Here is a 24,638-nt window from a genome sequence, read left to right as displayed (position 1 = left end):
TTACCAAATTATCGTACCACAAACCACGTATTCACCCTGCACACCCTAATTGACAAACAAACAAACAAACCAAAACAAAGGCAAAGTCTTCTCATGCTTTGTTGATTCCAAAAAAGCCTTCGACTCAATTTGGCATACCAATTAAGATCTGGTGAGTTGGGGTGTGTGTGTTTGTGTATCTGAGGCCAGGCTGCGAGGATGGTGTCAGGTTACAATAGGACCCTGAAAGGAATCAAATGCCTTCTTTTCTAAGAAAATAATAATAAACAGTCATTCTGTCACGGCTGTTGAAAGAACTGGACCAAGGTGCAGCGTCGTGAGCGTACATTTTCTTTTTTATTTGAAAAGACGCTGAACAAAACAATAAATACTACAAAACAAACCGTGAAGCTAAAGGCTATGTGCCATAAACAAAGTCAACCTCCCACAAAGACAGGTGGGAAAAAGAGCTACCTAAGTATGGTTCTCAATCAGAGACAGCGATAGACAGCTGTCCCTGATTGAGAACCCTCCCCGGCCAAAACATAGAAATACAAATAATAGAACATAGAATACCCACCCCAAATCACACCCTGACCAAACCAAATACAGACATAAAAAGGATCTCTAAGGTCAGGGCGTGACACATTCGTACAAAAAAGAATGGTACATTTGAACATTTATTGGGTATTAAAGTGTAGTATTGTTTATTAATAATATGTAATGTTTAGTAAAAAACATTAGTGGTATAGTTTAATATTGCATAGTAACTTTTAATAACAGTAATATGTATGCATTTCTGTACTAAAGATTTAGAAGAAAATATAAAAAGAGAAAATGTAATTTACCTTTAATGGAATCTCTGTGTCTGTCTGTCTGTCTGTCTGTCTGTCTGTCTGTCTGTCTGTCTGTCTGTCTGTCTGTCTGTCTGTCTGTCTGTCTGTCTGTCTGTCTGTCTGTCTGTCTGTCTGTCTGTCTGTCTGTCTGTCTGTCTGTCTGTCTGTCTGTCTGTCTGTCTGTCTGTCTGTCTGTCTGTCTATCTCTCTGAACTGTGTATCTCTCTCTCTCTCAACACACAAGAGAAATTAGTTTGTTGGGGTGTATATGTGAGCGTGTGTGGTGTTTCTTTGAAACAACTGTTTTTTTAAACCTGTTTAATCTTTAAAATTTTTAAAGAGTTCTCAGTGACCCAAATTTTAATGTTCGAAAGGTTAGTCGTCTAGGGGGTCCCTTACAAACAAGGGAACTATATGTACAGAATGGGGTGCCCCTAGTGTCTTTGAATCAACTGTTTTTATCCTGCCTTTTACAATTATTATTTTTTATTTAACCTTTATTTAACTAGGAAAGTCAATTAAAACTTCTTAGGGATATACCCCTTTTTTTCAATTTTCGCCTAAAATGACACACCAAATCTAACTGCCTGTAGCTCAGGCCCTGAAGCAAGGATATGCATATTCTTGGTACCATTTGAAAGGAACGACTTTGGAGTTTGTGGAAATGTGAATTGATTGTAGGAGAATATAACACAATAGATCTGGTAGAAGAAAATACAAAGAATAAAAGAACAGTTTTTTTTCTACCACATTCTTTGAAATGCAACAGTAAGGTCCCACATCTAGCCATCACTCTGATTGTAATTCCGATGGTGTCCACAAGACAGCAGCAGTGTATGTGCAAAGTTTCAGACGGGTAACTTGAAATATGAGCCATGGCATTTAGTGTGAAGTCACCCAGGTACATTTGGGCAAATCGACAGTTGCATTCATAATACATTTTTCTGCAAGAATATCGTCAAATCTGTATACTTGGACTTTGATTTAACTTTTCCAGTATTAGTAGCCATATTACAACTTCAACATTTGCAAAACAACCAGTTTTCATAACTTCATAACTCTGAATATTCGTATAATTTTTGTCCAAAAGGAAAAGGCATGCTGTCGCAAAAGGGTAGCGCCTACATTTTGCGACAGACACAGGGTTTCCGGATACTACCGTAAAGCCCAGCTCATTGGCTATCTAGCTACCTTTGACCCCGATTGGTGCTTATTTGACTAAGTTAGAGTCGTTCAAGTGAAGACCGCCCGCGTCATCGGCGTGCCATGAAGGCGTCGGTCTCTGACCAAATTTGGTGTCCTATAGGATATACTACACCCCTAATGATATAGTGAAGTCTGGTTACATTCTAGGATCTCTGAGGAAAACATAGGAACGTGATTTGACTCGTTGAAACAACGTTTAGGGTGAGATTTTCACAGATTCCTTTCTTTGCAAGTTGAACGAGTGGAAAAACAAAATCGATCGTGCATGCTATATGGACCTTTTTAGGAATGAAAAATTATTTTATCTAAGAAAACTACACTTCATGTTATCTCTGGGACCCTTTGGATGATAAATCAGAGCAAGATTTCAGAATGTAAGTACACATTTCACTTTCAGAGGTGAATTTATCAAACCTATCGCGGTGAAAAAAGTGTTGTGTTGATAGGAGCTCTCCTCAAACAATAGCATGGCATTTTTTTCGCAGTAATAGCTACTGTAAACTGGACAGTGCAGTTATATTAACAAGAATTTAAGCTTTCAGCCGATATAAGACACTTATATGTACCGACATTTGTTGTTTCTCTTAAATCTGCCATCTTGACACAAGGAACTGCATGATTTACAACTGTCCTGTGACGGGATGCCGATCTAAAGAACAAACTCTTATTTACAATGACGGCCTACCCCAGGCCAAAGTCCCTTTGGGACTCCCAATCACTGCCGGATGTGATACAGCCTGGATTCGAACCAGGGACTGTAGTGACGCCTCTTGCAATGAGATGCATCGCCTTACAACGCTGCGCCACTCGGGAGCAAATAATAATGTTGAACCTTTAACCTTTTAAAAATAGTTCTCGGAGGGGAGCGGCATCCTAGGATGTCCGAGGATGGAATGTCCAGGGAATGTTTGTCAATAAAAAAATTCTAATAAAATAAAAAAACTACTCCAGAAGCCTCGCACCCTCCTATTTGAAGGGCATTGTAGTCTTAAAGATGGGTATTTTATTTATGACTTAACCCTCCTGCTGTGTTCCAGTCAAATTGGACAGATTTATTCGTTTTCTCTCTGAAAAATATAGTTAATTTTATCTGATTGTTATAAGGTTCCATGACTTTGTCCACACAGGGCATCTAAAGACACAAAATACATTTTGATGATTTTCATTACATTTCGGGTGTTTTATTTAACTTTTGTACACCTGTGGTGTTCCCAGTCAAAAATGGCCGGTCATTAGAAATAAACAGGTGAGACTACAATTAGTTTATAAAATTCAGTTCAGGCACATGCCCAATCATCAGATGGACACACTTCCTCTCCCAGACCCCCACATGCATGTGTGTTTGAGCACACGCACGCACACACACACACACACACACACACACAAACCTCACTCCCCTTCTTGACTTCCATGACAACCCTCATGGGAACCTTTACCCAATAGAATCTTTCCCCCACTGGAACCACACCTGTTGGCATTCTCACAAACAATCGTAACATTGTTTCAATAATATATAGAGCTTTTCTCGCAGCTCTGGTATATAAAGCTTTTTTGAGGCCTTGCTCACAATTCAGTCTGTGGCAGCACAATGACCAAACGATATACTGTATGTGAGGCTCTTGATGATATCTTTGATCATGACACTGGTGTGGAGGACCAGGAAATTGACAGTGAAGATGCATTAGAGGAGAAAGTCCATGATAAATAGCACAATTGTTTCATCTGAGTATTTGTTATAGTCAAAATAATCCATACCCTATGCTTTTTTTACTCAAAAACAAGTTGTTTGAGCTTAGGTTAAAGAGGCCTACAGGCCATAAATAGCAAATAGAAGTTCAAAACTTGTAATGTTCACAATAACTTAAGTTGATAAAAATATCTAACACAACATTAGGTGATAATATATATATAATTATGGATACTGTATAAAATCAGCTATGATGGGGCAGTCACAGAATGAATGTACATTTTTAACCAGGATAGTCATTTAGGAACAAATTCTTATTTAGAATGACAGTCTAGGAACAGTGGGTTAACTACCTTGTTCAGGGGCAGAACGACAGACTTTTACCTTTTCAGCTAGTGGATTTGCGCTAGCAACCTTTAGGTTACTGGCCCAACGCTCTAACCATTAGGCTACCTGTCGCCACTTTGAAATGAACACAAAAGGAGGGTTACAGGAGGGTTAAACAGATCATTTTACCCCCTTAAAAACCTTTTAATGCAGTGGGCTAAATCAGGGGCACACAGAGTGTGTCTTGCTAGTCTTAAACAAATCGACTGTGAAACAAAAGTATACACCTCACAAATGTCTTCATTTTTGAGTTTGCATCCCAATATGATACTGTAAATACTTCACAGAAGACTGAAATGTAACAAAAAGCCTACTGTGTTTATTGAGCTGTACACTGAGATGCTCAGTTGGTCAATATTCCCCTCCAGTAATTCCCCAACATCTTGTCAATATTAACATGTGCCCCAAAAAACGGAGCAGATATCTTATACCAATCTATCTTTATAGACATGTATCCATAACAAGGCCTAGGCAGTCCTTACGGTGTCCAAAAATCTCTCTAAAATGTCAAATTGTTTAAGCATGTTCATGCATTTAACTTGTCAAAAAGAATGTTTATGACCAAATTCATATTCTTTTTTGTAGACAATAATTGTTTAATGTTTTCATGAGTGTTTGAGATGAGGTCACTGAATGGTCAAAAACCTTTTCATATAGAAGTACGTTTGTAGCACAACACATCACAACATATCTTACAGGTCGGCCCTCTTTCACTCTCTCATCATGTCACAAGCTGACAGGCTCCCAGAGGCAGGGTTATAAAAGGCTCCAGCTCACCCAACTGCCCCTCCCCATCTCCAACAGCCATCAGCCATCAGCCCAGAACATCCTGAAGACAGAACATCTAAAAGATGATCTGGGAATATTTTATTCCTCATGGAATTTCTCAGTAAATGAGGCGAGAACATCATTTATATATTGTAATTTAAAAAAATTGACCCAAAAGAGAACACATGAGCAAAGCAAGGCATGACCCACATAGAATTAAAACAACATTATTCTTAAATGAAAAATATAATCTAATAAACAAATGTTTGCATAACCAAAGAAATGAATACTGGCTCCAACATTGTATTTAGCTAGGTATAAAACTTTCATTTTGGCAGTAAGGTCATTGAGAATATGACAGTAGACAATACGAATCACCCAGCGATCATACACTGTTTACCAGGGGGCAGGGCTACCGATGTTAAGGCTAATCTGAAGATGGTGCTGGCTAAGGCTAAAACTGGCGAGTGTAGAGAATATAGAGATATTGTTATCCACGTCGGCACCAACGATGTTAGGATGAAAGTCAGAGGTCACCAAGAGCAACATAGCTTCAGCGTGTAAATCAGCTAGAAAGATGTGTCGGCATCGAGTAATGTCTCTGGCCCCCTCCCAGTTAGGGGGAGTGATGAGCTCTACAGCAGAGTCTCACAACTCAATCGCTGGTTGAAAACTGTTTTCTGCCCCTCCCAAAAGATAGAATTTGTAGATAATTGGCCCTCTTTCTGGGACTCACCCACAAACAGGACCAAGCTTGGCCTGCTGAGGAGTGACGGACCCCATCCTAGCTGGAGGGGTGCTCTCATCTTATCTCTCATCTTATCTACCAAAAGCTCTAACTCCTCTAGCTCCACAATGAAATAGGGTGCAGGCCAGGCAGCAGGCTGTTAGCCAGCCTGACAGCTTAGTGGAGTCTGCCACTAGCACAGTCAGTATAGTCAGCTCAGCTATCCCCATTGAGACCGTGTCTGTGCCTCGACCTAGGTTGGGCAAAACTAAACATGGCGGTGTTCGCCTTAGCAATTTCACTAGGATAAAGACCTCCTCCATTCCTGCCATTATTGAAAGAGATCGTGATACCTCACATCTCAAAATAGGGCTACTTAATGTTAGATCCCTCAGTTCAAAGGCAGTTATAGTCAATTAATTTATCACTGATCATAATCTTGATGTGATTGGCCTGACTGAAACATGGCTTAAGCCTGATGAATTTACTGTGTTAAATGAGGCCTCACCCCCTGGTTACACTAGTGACCATATCCCCCGTGCTTCCCGCAAAGGCGGAGGTGTTGCTAACATTTACGATAGCAAATTTCAATTTACCAAAAATAAAATGACGTTTTCGTCTTTTGAGCTTCTTAGTCATGAAATTTATGCAGCCTACTCAATCACTTTTTATAGCTACTGTTTACAGGCCTCCTGGGCCATATACAGCGTTGCTCACTGAGTTCCCTGAATTCCTATCGGACCTTGTAGTCATAGCAGATAATATTCACATTTTTGGTGATTTTAATATTCACATGGAAAAGTCCACAGACCCACTCCAAAAGGCTTTCGGAGCCATCATCGACTCAGTGGGTTTTGTCCAACATGTCTCTAGACCTACTCACTGTCACAGTCATACTCTGGACCTAGTTTTGTTCCATGGAATAAATGTTGTGGATCTCAATGTTTTTCCTCATAATCCTGGACTATCGGACCACCATTTTATTACGTTTGCAATCGCAACAAATAATCTGCTCAGACCCCAACCAAGGAGCATCAAAAGTCGTGCTATAAATTCTCAGACAACTCAAAGATTCCTTGATGCCCTTCCAGACTCCTTCTGCCTACCCAAGGACGTCAGAGGACAAAAAACAGTTAACCACCTAACTGAGGGACTCAATGTAACCTTGTGCAATACCCAAGATGCAGTTGCACCCCTAAAAACTAAAAACATTTGTCATAAGAAACTAGCTCCCTGGTATACAGAAAATACCCGAGCTCTGAAGCAAGCTTCCAGAAAATTGGAACGGAAATGGCGCCACACCAAACTGGAAGTCTTCCGACTAGCTTGGAAAGACAGTACCGTGCAGTATCGAAGAGCCCTCACTGCTGCTCGATCATCCTATTTTTCCAACTTAATTGAGGAAAATAAGAACAATCCTTAATGTATTTTTGATAATGTCGCAAAGCTAACTAAAAAGCAGCATTCCCCAAGAGAGGATGGCTTTCACTTCAGCAGTAATAAATTCATGAACTTCTTTGAGGAAAAGAACATGATCATTAGAAAGCAAATTACGGACTCCTCTTTAAATCTGCATATTCCTCCAAAGCTCAGCTGTCCTGAGTCTGCACAACTCTGCCAGGACCTAGGATCAAGAGAGACACTTAAGTATTTTAGTACTATATCTCTTGACACAATGATGAAAATAATCATGGCCTCTAAACCTTCAAGCTGCATACTGGACCCTATTCCAACTAAACTACTGAAAGAGCTGCTTCCTGTGCTTGGCCCTCCTATGTTGAACATAATAAACGGCTCTCTATCCACCGGATGTGTACCAAACTCACTAAAAGTGGCAGTAATAAAGCCTCTCTTGAAAAAGCCAAACCTTGACCCAGAAAATATAAAAAACTATCGGCCTATATCGAATCTTCCATTCCTCTCAAAAAAAATTTAAAAAGCTGTTGCGCAGCAACTCACTGCCTTCCTGAAGACAAACAATGTATACGAAATGCTTCAGTCTGGTTTTAGACCCCATCATAGCACTGAGACTGCACTTGTGAAGGTGGTAAATTACCTTTTAATGGCATCTGTCACGTTTCTGACCTTATTTTCCTTTGTTTAGTCTTTATTTAGTTGGTCAGGACGTGAGTTGGGTGGGTATAGTCTATGTTGTCTGTTTCTATGTGGGGTTTCTTGTTTGGCCTGATATGGTTCTCAATCAGAGGCAGGTGTTAGTCATTGTCTCTGATTGGGAACCATATTTAGGTAGCCTGTTTTGTAGTGTGTTTTGTGGGTGATTGTTCCTGTTCGTATGTTCATATGTTCTGTGTTCACTAGTTCGGGACTGTAGCGTCTTCGGTTATTTCTGTCAGTTTGTTGTTTTGTTCGTTGTTTAAGTGGCCTATTAAAATTATGGATTATCATCACGCTGCATTTTGGTCCTCCTCTCTTTCACCCGAAGACAACCGTTACAGCGTCAGACTGAGGCTCTGCATCTGTCCTCGTGCTCCTAGACCTTAGTGCTGCGTTTGATACCATCGATCACCACATTCTTTTGGAGAGATTGGAAACCCAAATTGGTCTACACGGACAAGTTCTGGCCTGGTTTAGATCTTATCTGTCGGAAAGATATCAGTTTGTCTCTGTGAATGGTTTGTTCTCTGACAAATCAACTGCAAATTTCGGTGTTACTCAAGGTTCTGTTTTAGGACCACTATTGTTTTCACTATATATTTTACCTCTTGGGGATGTCATTCGAAAACATAATGTTAACTTTCACTGCTATGCGGATGACACACAGCTGTACATTTCAATGAAACATGGTGAAGCCCCAAAATTGCCCTCGCTAGAAGCCTGTGTTTCAGACATAAGGAAGTGGATGGCTGCAAACTTTCTACTTTTAAACTCGGACAAAACAGAGATGCTTGTTCTAGGTCCCAAGAAACAAAGAGATCTTCTGTTGAATCTGACAATTAATCTTGATGGTTGTACAGTCGTCTCAAATAAAACTGAAGGACCTCGGCGTCACTCTGGACGCTGATCTCTCTTTTGACGAACATTTCAAGACTGTTTCAAGGACAGCTTTTTTCCATCTACGTAACATTGCAAAAATCAGGGTATCATCGGATGGGGCCACAGTGTCTCCTGACCCCTCCTGTCTCAGCCTCCAGTATTTATGCTGCAGTAGTTGATGTGTCAGGGGGCTAGGGGCAGTCTGTTATATCTGGAGTACTTTTCCTGTCTTATCCGGTGTCCTGTGTGAATTTAAGTATGCTCTCTCTAATTCTCTCTTTCTCTCTTTCTTTCTCTCTCTCGGAGGACCTGAGCCCTTGGACCATGCCTCAGGACTACCTGGCATGGTGACTCCTTGCTGTCCCCAGTCCACCTGGCCGTGCTGCTGCTCCAGTTTCAACTGTTCTGCCTGCGGCTATGGAACCCTGACCTGTTCACCGGACATGATACCTGTCCCAGACCTGCTGTTTTCAACTCTCTAGAGACAGCAGGAGCGGTAGAGATACTCTCAATGATCGGCTATGAAAAGCCAACTGACATTTACTCCTGAGGTGCTGACTTGCTGCACCCTCGACAACTACTGTGATTATTATTATTTGACCATGCTGGTCATTTATGAACATTTGAACATCTTGGCCATGTTCTGCTATAATCTCCACCCGGCACAGCCAGAAGAGGACTGGCCACCCCTCATAGCCTGGTTCCTCTCTAGGTTTCTTCCTAGGTTTTGGCCTTTCTAGGGAGTTTTTCCTAGCCACCGTGCTTCTACACCTGCATTGCTTGCTGTTTGGGGTTTTAGGCTGGGTTTCTGTACAGCACTTTGAGATATCAGCTGATGTAAGAAAGGCTATATAAATAAATTTGATTTGATTTGACAGGTGTATCTGCCGTCCCATTAGCTAGAAGAGGCCCACCTGTTCTTGCCTTCCATTTTTGAAGCCATCTATTTTCATTTGCTAGAACGGCCAATATAACATAATCAGATTAGGGCCCTGGGTGGGGCAGCAGTCAAAAGCACTGCTAAGGCTCCACTACAGCCTGAGGTTTGATCCCAGGCTGTGTCACATCTGGCCGTGACCGGGAGCCCCATAGGATGGTGCACAATTGGCCCAGCACCGTCCGGGGTAAGGAAGGGTTTGGGACTTTCCTTCGCTCATCGTGCTCTAGTGACTCCTTTTGCCTGCAAGCTGACTCCGGTGGTCAGTCGAACTGTGTTTCCTCCAACACATTGGTGCGGGCTGACATCCGGGTCAGCCGTGTCATAAAAAGTAGGTGGACAGGCGGGTCATGTTTCGGAGGAGGCATTACTCAACCTTCACTTTTCCCAAACCAATTGAGGAGTTGCAGAGATGAGAGACCTAATTCGGGGAGAAAACCGGGTAAAAAATATGCTTGTGGCAATACCACCCTGAACATAACTGTTCAGGGTTGGGCCTAGTTACTACTGGGACGGGAGACCACCTGGGAATACCAGGTGCCATAAGCAAAAAAATATATGTATAAAGAGAAGAAGAGGCAAAGCAAGAGATTTCACTATCGCCTAAATCTGTCTAAAATAAGCCCAATGCTTATTTTGCACCTAAGCTTGTTGCCTGCCTTCGTGCCTTTGGGACAATGACTCCCATTGTTAGCAGTGGTGGAAAAAGTACCCAATTGTTATTCTTCAGTAAAAGTAAAGATAGCGTATTAGAAAAAGTAAAAATGAAAGTCACCCAGTAAAATACTACTTGAGTAAAAGTCTAAAAGTATTTGGTTTAAAAGTATCAAAAGTAAATGTAATTGCAAAAATATACTTAAATGCCCCCATTATTTATCCTACGTTTCGGACTTGGTGTACAGGGAGAATACTGTAAGAACGGCCAATGTTCTGTCGCTGTCCATTGAAAAAGTGCTGAACAACTAGGCGTATTGTCTGTCTTAGCTCGCTCATTAATGTCTTAATCAAAATTACAGCTTGCCTCTTATCCGCTCATCGTTCCTTAATGACGTAGCTTGTATATCTCAACTGTTATATTTCTTATATAGTATATCTCATCAGTATCTTATTCATCATTTTAGTCAATGTTGGAATGATGCATTTCTTTGTTTTTCTTACTTTGTGTATTATATTTAGCTCATGTGCTTTTCTCCACGAGGAGGGGATACTTGGTCTGTAACCATGTTTGCAAGTGGAAATTTCTATCGGTGTCCATTTCGAAAGTGCTGAAGGAAGGCCTGTCTCGTCACAGCTCGTTTGCTTGCACTTGTTTATACTTAAAGCTAAGTATTAATGATATAAGCAAGTCAGTCATATCAGCTATGGTTTTATAAAAGTAAATGAGGCTGAATTAACTTTTTTGCTGCCAAGTTAGGCTCCTCTGATAACCAGGTGTAGCGGTGGTAAGGATTCACTCCATGGTGCTGAAAGGAAAGCTCTGCTGTCTGGACAGCTTTATGTAAGCCACAACAGTTTGTGGGCACCGTTTGTCACCGTTATAGTGCAATTAATGTATTGTTTAGTGTTGTGTTGTGGCTTCGCTGGCATGCATCTCAACAAATTGGTTAAGTTTACCCCACCAAGATGTGCATGCTAAAATCCCCACTGCATAAAGTACACACTTTTAGTTTTGGTTGTCCTATGCTACCTGACTAAAATGCTTGCTCGCTAGCATAACTTCCTTTCATAGGCAACGATAAGCCAGCTAGTTAACATTAGATTTCTACATCTAGCTACATATTGAACTTCCATCCTCTCAGGCAAGGGGCACAATGTATTAATTTATGGTTAGATCAGAATCACTGTTATAATCATTGGCCAGTATGGAGAATTAAGTCTCCATCCATGGCAAATTTAGCAAAGGGCCAATTTTTAGCTAGCTAGTGTCCACTTTAATAATTCTTGCTGCTTCAAGTTCAGTAGCCATACCTCTCCTCTCCTAGTTGGGCGTGTGAGATCAGGTGTGCGTGTGGTCTCAATTAAAAAGAGTAGGCTATATCCTATGCATGTGCAGAGAAGCACGGGGCAGTTGTCTTTCCAAAGAAATGTACTTCCTAAATATGACTAAACTATAGTTTACTACATTGCCTAGAAATAAATATTCACCACCCATATTTGTCTCTGAAAATTGTCCCGCTCCTAGAAGGTAGGCTATATGCAAAACATAGCGCAAGAGAAAGTGCAAGTGTCCTCTCTCTCTCCTACTCTGCTCTCTTCAAACTACGTCTAGCCTATTGGCTGATATAGCCCACTAACACAGATAGCCTAATATAATGCGCCAGATGAGAATCTATTTCTTAGGCCAATTCTGCGCATTTTGATATTTCCTATAGGGCACACAATTTCTTGCACCATGGCTTGTAAGCGAGCTGCTTCACGTATGTTTAAAACCTCTAAAAGGCTAAGCATTTGGGGGTTAATAAACTAAAATATGTATTTTTTTTATGTACGACCATGGATCATTTAGCTATTTGATTTAGAATTTTAGGACCCTTTTAGGTATCCAGAATCTGTCGGATGCCGGTCTAGAGGCACGAAAAATGATGTCTGTCAGAGGACAGATCTAAAACCTCTCTTCAAAGTTACTAGAGGTCAAATCTGGAAGCGAGAAAGCGGTGGAGCACTATTCTATCACAACACAGCAGCAACTCCCCCAGCTAAAAGAATGGTTACATTTCCAGCAGTGTTGAGCAAACAAAACGACATCATTGGGCAAGCCAACAACCAACAATAATATGGGGCAATTTTTTCATTTGTGCACATTAAATGGCAAAATTCAAATCAACGTAAATAAATAATTGCCATGTGTTAGTCACTGTAGAAGTAGCGCTAATGCTCTGTTTTTTCATACATTTAATGTTAGCTAGCCTGTAGCTATGTTACTTAGCAACCAGTCTAGCAACACAACTTTTGTCTGAACTAGTTTTTCTGGCGGAATGTATTTATTATGAATTTATTTCTTAAAGCAACATTTTCAATTTAGATGTGTCGTACCTTTCCTTGCTGTGTTGGCAACCGGTTTATAAAAACAATAATGCACCTTGGGGGTTAGTGGTATATGGCCAATATACTACGGCTAAGGGCTGTATCCAGGCAAACTGTGTTGCATCGTGCACAAAAACAACCCTTAGCCGTGGTCTATAGGCCATACACCACACCCTTTACTACACTTGTTGAAGGCATTGTGTCCCAATTCAGTAACTAAAGGGCAATGATAAACAACATATGGCACCTCCAAATGTACTTTTAGAATACTTATATACTAGGTATCATTAAATAACATGGAACAACCATAGATTTTGGTATTTGGAATATACAACCCAAAATGACTACAATGTCTTTTATAAAACAAGTTTATGCCTTCTTATGCCATCTCCAAGTCATTCCAATCCAATCCAGCCAAATCATTATGTATCAAAACCACATGTATCTATAATGACAGTACTGAGAAGAGTAATGTCAGTGTATTGTTACATGAAATAAGCAATTCGAGTAATTGTATAACATAACTACATCAAACCTACGCTTGTAGATTTAAAAATATATATATGTTTATAGGATCTATGTATGCCTTAACTTCAGAGTTAAAATATGTTTAGCTGTCACTTTGAACCACGGATAAAAGAAAGCATAAATTATTGGATTAATTAAGGAATTAACAAGTGGCAGAAAGCCGATGATGAATGAAAAATTGTCACTTGAAAAAACAAACATATTTATGAACAAAAATGGAATCCAACAAATGAGATAGTTGAAAACAACAATTGCTAGAGTTTTTGCTGCTTTTCTCTCAGACTTATTTGCCTGTACAGTTTTAGCACCAGACACACTGGCAGCCTCTTTTGAAAATACCTTTCTGGCCTGTGATCTGGCCACTACAAAGATTTTCATATAAAGTGTTATAATAATAGAGCACGGGACAACCATTGTAAATACAAGGCTAATGATATTAACCCAATTTAACTCTTCTACAATAAAACATTCCTTCAAACACCTACTGGGTACCTGTATATTTACAAAGTGTTTTATAATAGCAGCACGGTACATGATACAACAAAACCAGGTAATGGATATAGAACACATTGTTCTTGGTATTGTTATTTTAGAGTGGTACAATAAGGGATCACACACAGCAACATAGCGGTCAATAGATATCAAGACCAAATTGCCCAGAGATAAAGAAGTACATAAACAAGCAATGTAGAAATTAAACACACAGAAATATTCCCCAAATCCCCAGCATGATTCCATTATCGCTACAGTCACTACTGGTATCACAATCAGTCCCACCAGGAGATCTGACACAGCCAGAGATATGATGAGCAGGTTGGTTGGAGTGTGGAGCTGCTTAAAGTGAGAGATGGAGATGATCACCAGTACGTTCAAAAATACTGTAACCGCTGAAAACAATGAGAAGAAGATGTACATTGTTATGTAGATAGATGTCGATAGCAAAACCTTTCTGCAGGAAGAGTTTCTGTCTTGAAAACAGTATTGAACATCTTCATTTTTCTCCATTTGTAATAAAGGGTAAAAAAGCTGAGGTCCTGCTCCTCCTTGGTCCTGTGTGTGACCCTGTCAGGTCAGCCTTCTGACAAACTCTGAGCTCTGCCTCTCTATTTATCCCTGAATGGCTGACAACCACTCCCCTCCCCGGAGTCTCTCTGCACACACAATAGAGCACAGAAATGACAAAAAAAACATTTGGATAAACAAATAATTTGTGAAAGCATGACGTAATGTATAACAGGATTGGATGTTGCTGTGCCCAGCTAGCCTGTCCTTCAGCCTTACTGATAGTTAGAGATGAGAGAAAAGGTACATTTTCTTTCAAATCAAATCAAATGTTATTTGTCAAAGAGGTGTGGACCTTACAGTGAAATGGTTACTTACAAGCAGTTAACCAACAATGCAGTTTTATGAAAAAATAAGTTTTAAGTAAAAAAAAGATAAATAAAACATTGAAAAAAACCAGTAGCAAATAATTAAAGAGCAGCAGTAAAATAACAGTAGCGAGGCTATATGCAGGGGGTACCGGTACAGAGTCAATGTGCGGGGGCACCAGTGAGTCGAAGTAATTGAGGTAATACTGTATGTACAGTTGAAGTCGTAAGTTTACATACACTTAGGTTGGAGTCAATAAAACTCATTTTTCAACCACTCCACAAATTTCTTGTTAACAAACTATAGTTTTGGCAAGTCAGTAAGGACATATACTTTGTGCATGACACAAGTAATTTTTCCAACAATTGTTTACAGACAGATTATTTCACTTATAATTGTAACGAACGTCGTAATCCTCCTCGTCTGAGGAGGAGCAAGGATCGGACCAAATCGCAGCGTGGTATGTATCCATATTTATTCGAACACTTATTAAACACGAACAAAAACAATAAACAAAACGAAACCAACGACGCTACAGTCCTGAACATGTGAACCTATAAAACAAAGAACGCAACGAACAGGAACAATCACCCACAAACAAACAGTGAACACAGCCTACCTAAATATGGTTCCCAATCAGAGACAACGTAAAACACCTGCCTCTGATTGAGAACCATATCAGGCAAATCAGACACACCTAAACCAATGAGACACATAACATAGACTACACCCACCCAGCTCACGTCCTGACCAACTAAACAAAGACTAAACAAAGGAAATAAGGTCAGGAACGTGACAATAATTCACCGAATCACAATTCCAGTGGGTCAGAAGTTTACTTAAACAAAGTTGTTTGTGCCTTTAAACAGCTTGGAAAATTCCAGAAAAGTATGTCATGGCTTTAGAAGCTTCTGATAGGCTAATTGACATAGTTTGAGTCAATTGGAGGTGTACCTGTGGATGTATTTCAAGACCTACCTTCAAACTCAGTGCCTCTTTGCTTGACATCATGGGAAAATCAAAAGAAATCAGTGCAGACCTCCACAAAAAGGCCCCTCAACAACCTGAAAGGCCCCTCAACAAGCAAGAAGCCACTGCTCCAAAACCACCATAAAAAAAGCCAGACTACGGTTTGCAAATGCACATGGGGACAAAGATCATACTTTTTGGAGAAATGTCCTCTGGTCTGATGAAACAAAAATAGAACTGTTTGGCCATAATGACCATCGTTGTGTTTGGAGGAAAAAGGGGGGGGCTTGCAAGCCGAAGAACACCATCCCAACCGTGAAGCATGGGGGTGGCAGCATCATGTTGTGGGGGTGCTTTGCTGCAGGAGGGACTGGTGCACTTCACAAAATAGATGGCATCATGAGGCAGGAAAATGATGTGGATATATTGAAGTAACATCTTAAGACATCAGTCAGGAAGTTAAAGCTTGGTCGCAAATGGGTCTTCCAAATGGACAATGACCCCAAGCATACTTCCAAAGTTGTGGCAAAATGGCTTAAGGACCTCAAAGTCAAGGTATTGGAGTGGCCAACACAAAGCCCTGACCTCAATCCTCTAGACAATTTGTGGGCAGAACTGAAAAAGCGTGTGCGAGCAAGGAGGCCTACAAACCTGACTCAGTTACACCATCTCTGTCAGGAGGAATGGGCCAAAATTCACCCAACTTATTGTGGGAAGCTTGTAGAAGGCTACCCAAAATGTTTGACTCAAGTTAAACAATTTAAGGCCATGCTACCAAATATTAATTTAGTGTATGTAAACTTCTGACCCACTGGGAATGTGATGAAAGAAATAAAAGCTGAAATAAATGATTTTCTGACATTTCACATTCTTAAAATAAAGTGGTGATCCTAACTGACCTAAGACAGGGAATTGTTCATATAATTAAATGTGAGTTTAAATATATTTGGCTAATGGGTATGGAAACTTCCTAATTCAACTGTACATGTAGGTAGAGTTATTTAAATGACTATGCATAGATTATAAACAGAGAGTAGCAGCAGTGTAAAAGAGGCGGGGAGACAATGCAAAAAGTCTGGGTATCCATTTGATTAGCTGTTCAGCAGTCTTATGGCCTTGGGATAGAAGCTTTTAAGAAATATTTTGGACCCAGGCCTGGCGGTCCGGTACCGCTTGCCATAAGATAGCAGAGAGAACATTCTATGACTAGGGTGGCTGGAGTCTTTGACAATTTTTAGGGCCTTCCTCTGACACCGCCTGGTATCGAGGTCCTGGATGGCAGGAAGCTTGGCCTTGCAGGAAGCTCCGCCTTGCGTTCGGAGGCCGAGCAGTTTCCATACCAGGCAGTGATGCAACCAGTCAGGATGCTCTCGATGGTGCAGCTGTCACGACTTCCACCGAAGTCGGCCCCTCTCCTTGTTCGGGTGGTGTTCGGCGGTCGACGTCACCGGCTTTCTAGTCACCACCGGTTTCATTTTCGTTTTGTTTTGTCTGTATTACACACACCTGGTTTCAATTCCCATATCATGTTCCTTATTTAACCCTCTTGCATACCTTTCTGTTCTGTCCGTGATTGTTGGGGTCTTAGTGGTTGTTGTAGGTGTTAGTTTGTATGTATTTTCCTTATTGGAATATTGCTTGTTTGTTTTATTGAGTAAACTCAGTTGTTTTGCTCTAACCTGTGTCCTGCGCCTGACTCCGCTACATCTCTGCACCCAATCGCTGACAGAATCACGGACCATTCAAATGGAGTCAGCAGGTGCAGCCAGCCCTTCTCTCCCAGTAGAGGAGCGCGTCCAGCAGCACGCGAACATGTTACAAAGTCTCGGGACAGCCATGGATCGCGTGCTGCAAACAATGGACAGATGGGAGAGAGGAGGCTTTCCTGTAAATCCTACATCATCACCTCCACCCGCACCTCAACCTACACCGATGTCCACCCCTCCGTCGTCAGGACCCACTGGGATTCGGCTCTCGCTCCTGGGAGCGTATGACGGAACAGCTGCCGGGTGCCAGGGGTTCCTACTCCCAGCTGGAGCTCTACCTGGCAGCTGTTCAGCCGGCCCCTTCGGGATGCGAGAGAGTGAGCGCCCTCATCTCCTGCCTGACTGGAAAAGCCCTGGAGTGGGCCAACGCCATCTGGGGAAGGGAAGGCCCGACTCTGGATGACTACGAGGACTTCTCCCGTTTTACATTACCGCTTCTCAGTTTTTGATCATCCACTTGAAGGGAGAGCGGCGGGAGAGCGATTGTTCCATCTGAGACAGGGGATGAGGAGCGCTCAAGAGTTCGCACTGGACTTCAGAACTCTGGCAGCTGGTGCGGGATGGAATGAGTGGGCCTTTATCGACCACTACAGGTGTAGTTTACGAGAGGAAATTCGTAGGGAGCTAGCCTGCAGGGACACCACTCTCAACCTGGACCAGCTGGTGGACTTGTCTATCTGGCTGGATAACCTGTTGGCCTCCCGCGGACGTCCGGATCGGGGTCCGTCCGTTCCATTTCCCAGCACCTTGGATCCAACACCGATGGAGTTGGGAGGGGCTGCTATGAGGGGGGCCGGAGGGGGGACCATTCCCTGCACCAGCTGTGGGTGCAGAGGGCACACTGCTGGTCGGTGCTGGGGTGGTTCTCCAGGAAGTCGAGGTAGCAGGCGGAGCACTGGTGGGTCATCCCAGGTGAGTAGGCACACAACTCACCCAGAGCCCCCTGTTGCACACATGTGGTTACCTATAGAATTTCCTGAGTTTTCCCCGCATTCCCAGCATAAGGTGCTAGTAGATTCAGGCGCAGCTGGGACCTTTATTGACCGCTCCTTGGCACATAGATTAGGGATCCCTATTGTTCCTGTTGATGTTCCCTTCCCTGTACATGCCTTAGATAGTCGTCCTTTGGGGTCGGGGCTAATTAGGGAGGTCACAGCTCCCATTACTATGATAACGCAGGGGGATCACGAGGAGAGAATTAGTCTCTTCCTGATCGACTCTCCTGCGTTTCCTGTTGTGTTGGACCTTCCCTGGTTGGCCTCTCATGATCCTATTATTTCGTGGCAACAGAGGGCTCTCAAGGGATGGTCCTGTCAGTGTTCGGGGAGGTGTGTAGGTGTTTCCTTAGGTGCCACTACGGTGGAGAGTCCTAACCAGGTTTCCACCATGCACATGCCCCCCGAGTGCCGATTTGGCACTCGCCTTCTGTAAAAAGATGGCGACTCAATTACCACCCCATCGACAAGGGGATTGTGCGATAAATCTCCAGGTAGGCGCTGCACTTCCCAGGAGTCACGTGTATCCTCTGTCACAGGAGGAGACGGCGGCTATGGAAACATATGTCGCCGAATCTCTGGGACAGGGATACTTTCGGCCTTCCACTTCACCTGTCTCCTCGAGTTTATTTTTTGAGAAGAAGAAGGATGGAGGTTTGCGCCCGTGTATTGACTATCGAGGTTTAAATCAGATTACGGTAAAATACAGTTACCCGCTACCTCTCATCTCCAGTATGACAGAGTCATTGCACGGGGCGCGCTTCTTCACAAAATTGGACCTCAGGAGCGCTTACAACCTGGTGCGTATCCGGAGAGGGGATGAGTGGAAGACGGCATTTAGTACCACTTCTGGGCACTATGAGTACCTCGTAATGCCGTATGGGTTAATGAATGCTCCATCAGTCTTCCAATCCTTTGTGGATGAGATTTTCAGGGACCTGCACGAGCAGGGTGTAGTGGTGTATATAGATGACATTCTAATATACTCCACTACCCGAGCCGAGCATGTGTCCCTTGTGCGCAGGGTGCTTGGTCGACTGTTGGAGCATGACCTATACATCAAGGCGGAGAAATGTCTGTTCTTCCAACAGTCCGTCTCCTTCCTAGGGTACCGCTTTTCCGCGTCAGGGGTGGAGATGGAAAATGACCGCATTTCAGCCATGCGTAATTGGCCGACTCCAACCATGGTAAAGGTGGTGCAGCGGTTCTTAGGGTTTGCCAACTACTACCGGAGGTTTATCCGGGGCTTTGGTCAGGTAGCGGCTCCCATTACCTCCTTTCTGAAGGGTGGACCGGTGCGACTGCAGTGGGTCAGCTGGGGCAGACAGGGCTTTTGGTTACCTGAAGGCTCTGTTTGCCTTGGCTCCCATACTGGCTCATCCTGATCCCTCCTTGGCATTCATAGTAGAGGTGGACGCGTCCGAGGCTGGGATAGGAGCTGTGCTGTCTCAGCGCTCGGGTACGCCACCAAAGCTCCGCCCCTGTGCTTTCTTTTCAACGAAGCTCAGCCCGGCGGAGCGAAACTATGATGTGGGGGACCGGGAGCTGTTGGCTGTTGTCAAGGCTCTGAAGGCATGGAGACATTGGCTTGAGGGGGCTAAACACCCTTTCCTCATTTGGACTGACCACCGCAATCTGGAGTACATCCAGGCGGCGAGGAGAATGAACCCTCGCCAGGCAAGGTGGGCCATGTTTTTCACCCGCTATGTTTTCACCCTATCCTACAAACCAGGTTCCCAGAACGATAAGGCAGACGCACTGTCCCGGCTGTATGATACAGAAGAGCGGTCCACGGATCCCACTCCCATAATTCCAGCTTCTCGCCTGGTGGCACCGGTGGTGTGGGAGGTGGACATCGAGCGGGCGTCACGTGCAGAGCCCACTCCCCCTGAGTGTCCAGCTGGGCGTCTGTACGTTCCGTTTGATGTCCGCGATCGTTTGATCTGTTGGGCTCACACGTCACCCTCCTCTGGTCATCCTGGCATCGGTCGGACGGTGCGCTGCCTTGCTGGGAAGTACTGGTGGCCAACTTTAGCTAAGGACGTGAGGGTTTATGTTTCCTCCTGTTCGGTATGCGCACAGTGCAAGGCACCTAGACATCTGCCCAGAGGGAAATTACAACCAATTCCCATTCCACAACGACCGTGGTCACACCTATCGGTGGATTTCGTGACAGATCTTCCCCCGTCGTGGGGTAACACCACGATCCAGGTCGTTGTGGATCGGTTTTCTAAGTCCTGCCGTCTCCTTTCTTTGCCCGGTCTCCCTACGGCTCTACAAACTGCGGAGGCCCTGTTCACCCACGTATTCCGGCACTACGGGGTGCCTGAGGATATAGTTTCTGATCGGGGTCCCCAATTCACGTCTAGAGTCTGGAGGGCGTTTATGGAATGCCTGGGGGTCTCGGTCAGCCTTACCTCAGGTTTCCACCCCGAGAGTAACGGGCAGGTGGAGAGAGTCAACCAGGATGTGGGTAGGTTTGTGCGGTCCTATTGCCAGGACCGGCCGGGGGAGTGGGCGGTTTAAATCCCCTGGGCGGAGATGGCCCAAAACTCCCTCCGCCACTCATCTACCAACCTATCACCGTTTCAGTGTGTGCTGGGTTATCAGCCGGTCCTGGCACCATGGCATCAGAGCCAGATCGAGGCTCCTGCTGTGGATGAATGGTTTCGGCACTCGGAGGAGACATGGAACGCTGCCCATGTGCGGCTACAACGGGCCGTCAGGGGGCAAAAGGCGAGTGCCGACCGCCACCGCAGTGAGGCCCCGGTGTATGCACCGGGGGATTGGGTCTGGTTCTCAACCCGAAACCTGCCCCTTCACCTGCCCTGCCGGAAGCTGGGTCCAGGGTTTGTGGGGCCATTTAAAGTCCTGAGGAGACTGAACAAGGTTTTTTACAGGTTACAACTCCCCCCTGATTATCGTATTAACCCCTCGTTCCATGTGTCTCTCCTCAGGCCGGTGGTGGCTGGTCCGCTCCAGCAGTCTGAGGTGCGGGAGGTTCCTCCGCCCCCTCTGGACATCGAGGGGGTCCCGGCGTATACCGTACGAGCCATCATGGACTCAAGGCGTCGAGCGAGGGGCCTTCAGTACCTCGTGGAATGGGAGGGGTACGGCCCGGAGGAGAGATGCTGGGTACCGGTGGAGGACATCCTAGATCCTTCATTGCTACAGGAGTTTCACCGTCTCCACCCGGATCGCCCTGCATCCCGTCCTCCGGGTCGTCCCCGAGGCCGGTGTCGGCGCGCTGCTGGAGCCGCGCGTCAAAGGGGTTGGGGGGTACTGTCACGACTTCCGCCGAAGTCGGCCCCTCTCCTTGTTCGGGTGGTGTTCGGCGGTCGACGTCACCGGCTTTCTAGTCACCACCGATCCATGTTTCATTTTCGTTTTGTTTTGTCTGTATTACACACACCTGGTTTCAATTCCCATATCATGTTCCCTATTTAACCCTCTTGCATACCTTTCTGTTCTGTCTGTGATTGTTGGTTTCTTAGTGGTTGTTGTAGGTGTTAGTTTGTATGTATTTTCCTTATTGGAATATTGCTTGTTTGTTTTATTGAGTAAACTCAGTTGTTTAGCTCTAACCTGTGTCCTGCGCCTAACTTCGCTACATCTCTGCACCGAATCGCTGACAGCAGCTGTAGAATTTTTTTGAGGATCTGAGGACCCACGCCAAATCTTTTCAGTCTCCTGAGGGGGAATAGGCTTTGTCGTGCCCTCTTGACAACTGTCTTGGTGTCTTTGGACCATGATAGTTTGTTGGTGATGTGGACACCAAGGAACTTGAAGCTCTCAACCTGGAACCACACGGCCAGGTCTCCCACCTCCTTCCTATAGGCTGTCTCATCGTTGTCGGTGATCAGGCCTACCACTGTTGTGTCATCTGCAAGCTTAGTGATGGTTTTGGTTTATTGCCTGGCCCTGCAGTCATAAGTGAACAGGAGTACAGGAGGGGACTAAGCACGCACCACTGAGGGGCCTCTGTGTTGAGGATCAGCGTGGCGGATCTGTTGTTACCTACCCACCTGAAGGCGGCCCGTCAGGAAGTCCAGGATCCAGTTGCAAAGGGAGGTGTTTAGTCCCAGGGTCCTTAGCTTATTGATGAGCTTTGAGGGCACTATGGTGTTGAACGCTGAGCTGTAGTCAATGAATATCATTCTCACACCGTGTTGAGGATCAGTGTGTCGGATGTGTTGTTACTTACCCTTACCACATGGAGGCGACCCGTCAGGAAATCCATTCTGAGCATTTTAAATGGGAAAATATAGTGGGGGTGATTATTTGGTCACTTAAAGGTTATTATACATGAGAAATAGGATAACTGTGCAAGGCTAACTGTTTTTGCTGATGCCAATGCTCAGTTGGAACATACTCCACAACCTCAGGAAATTAGACGGCATGCCACACGTCAGCTGGCTAGTTTAGGAAAACTGACAGTAAGGAAGTTGATGAGATGGCATAACTTGATGGTGTATGTGCTTATAGCACATTCAATCATAATTAATATTGGGATTGCATAGAAACATTCCATAGACTTAAAAAATGTCCATCTGAACTGAATTATGAACCATATTTCTTCAAGTTGACGGAGACTTTGCCTCAGTTACATCATGGGGACAAATAATGTTTGTCAGACATCAGAACAACCAAACTGTGTTCTGACTCAATGTTTTTTTAATGTGACTAAGAAACGTGACTAAGAAATGTGAGCATGCGCAGACCAGCTGGCTGATGTGTTTACGGACATATTCAATCGCTCCCTATCCCAGTCTGTAGTCCCTACATGCTTCAAGATGGCTACCATTGTTCTTGTACCCAAGAAGGCAAAAATACCTAAACTAAATGACTATCGCCCCGTAGTTCTCACTTCTGTCATCATGAAGTGCTTTGAAAGACTAGTCAAGGATCATATCACCTCCACCTTACCGGCCACCCTAGACCCACTTCAGTTTGTATACCGCCCCAACAGGTCCACAGACGACGCAAACGCCATCACACCGCACACTGCCCTATGCCATCTGGACAAAAGGAATACCTATGTAAGAATGTTGTCAATTGACTACAGCTCAGCATTCAACACCATAGTACCCTCCAAGCTCATCATCAAGCTGGAGGCCCTGGTTCTCAACCCCACCCTGTGCAATTGGGTCCTGGACTTTCTGACGGGCCGCCCCCAGGTGGTGAAGGTAGGAAACAACATTTCCACTTCGCTGACCCTCAACACTGGGGCCCGATCAAGGGTGTGTGCTCATCCCCCTCCTGTACTCCCCACGACTGCATGGCAATGCACGCCTCCAACTCAATCATCAAGTATGCAGACAACACAACAGTAGTGGGCTTGACTACCAACATCAACGAAACAGCCTACAAGGAGGAGGTTAGGGCACTCGGCGTGTGGTGTCAGGAAAACAACCTCTCACTCAACGTCAACAAAACAAAACAAAGGAGATGATCATTGGACTTCAGGAAACAGCAGAGGGAGCACCCCCCTATCCACATTGAAGGGACAGCAGTGGAGAAGGTGGAAAGTTTTACGTTCCTCGGTGTACACATCACAGACAAACTGAAATGGTCCACCCACACAGACAATGTGGAGAAGAAGGCACAACAGCGTCTCTTCAAACTCAGGAGGCTGAAGAAATGTGTCTTGTCACCCAAAACCCTGACAAACTTTTACAGATGCACAATCGAGAGCATCCTGTCGGGCTGTATCTCAGCATGGTACGGCAACTGCACCGCCCTCAACCGCATGACCCTCCAGAGGGTGGTGTGGTCTGCATAACGCATCACCGGGGGCAAACTACATGCCCTCCATGACAGCTACAGCACCGATGTCACAGGAAGGCCAAAATATTCATCAAGGACATCTACCACCCGAGCCACTGCCTGGTCACACCGGTACCATCCAGAAGGCGAGGACAGTACAGGTCCATCAAAGCTGGGACCGAGATGCCGAATAACAGATTCAATCTCAAGGACTTCAGACTGCTAAAAAGCAATCATTAACTCATTAACGCTGCCTACATTTGAGACCCAATCACTGGCCACTTTAATAAATGGATCACTAGTCACTTATACAATGCCACTCTAAATAATGCCACTTTAATAATGTTTACATATCTTACATTACTCATATCACATGCATATACTGTATTTTATACCATCTATTGCACCTTGCCTATGCCGCTCGGCCATCGCTCATCCATATACTTATACGTACATATTCTCATTCACCCCTTTAGGTTTGTGTGTATTAGGCAGTTGTTGGGGAATTGTTAGATTACTTCTTAGATATTACTGCACAGTCGGAACAAGAAGCACAAGCATTCCGCTACACTCACATTAACATCTGCTAACCATGTGTATGTGACAAGTGCAATTTGATTTGATTTGATTTGAAAATCTTGTTGAGATTAGTAAAAATGCTATACAAATTGCCATTCTATAATGGTGTTGCTGGTTTG

At 44.1% G+C, this 24,638-nt stretch overlaps 1 protein-coding gene across 1 annotated transcript in view; it reads right to left on the bottom strand.

The window, feature by feature from the left end:
- Window positions 1–19,648, bottom strand: part of LOC120063666 (trace amine-associated receptor 13c-like) — a gene marked incomplete at its 5' end in the record, with an annotated part of 37,744 nt that extends 18,096 nt beyond the window's left edge. Inside the window, 2 exons of the mRNA XM_039013961.1 lie at window positions 13,132–14,072; window positions 19,628–19,648. Of these exons, the coding sequence (XP_038869889.1) occupies window positions 13,132–14,072; window positions 19,628–19,648 (962 nt within the window). The remainder of the gene's footprint in view (window positions 1–13,131; window positions 14,073–19,627) is intronic.
- Window positions 19,649–24,638: the final 4,990 nt, after the last annotated feature.

Source organism: Salvelinus namaycush, chromosome 19, assembly GCF_016432855.1.
Source record: "Salvelinus namaycush isolate Seneca chromosome 19, SaNama_1.0, whole genome shotgun sequence".
In the NCBI taxonomy this organism is placed as follows: domain Eukaryota; kingdom Metazoa; phylum Chordata; class Actinopteri; order Salmoniformes; family Salmonidae; genus Salvelinus; species Salvelinus namaycush.
This window is presented reverse-complemented; position numbering and strand designations above follow the sequence as displayed.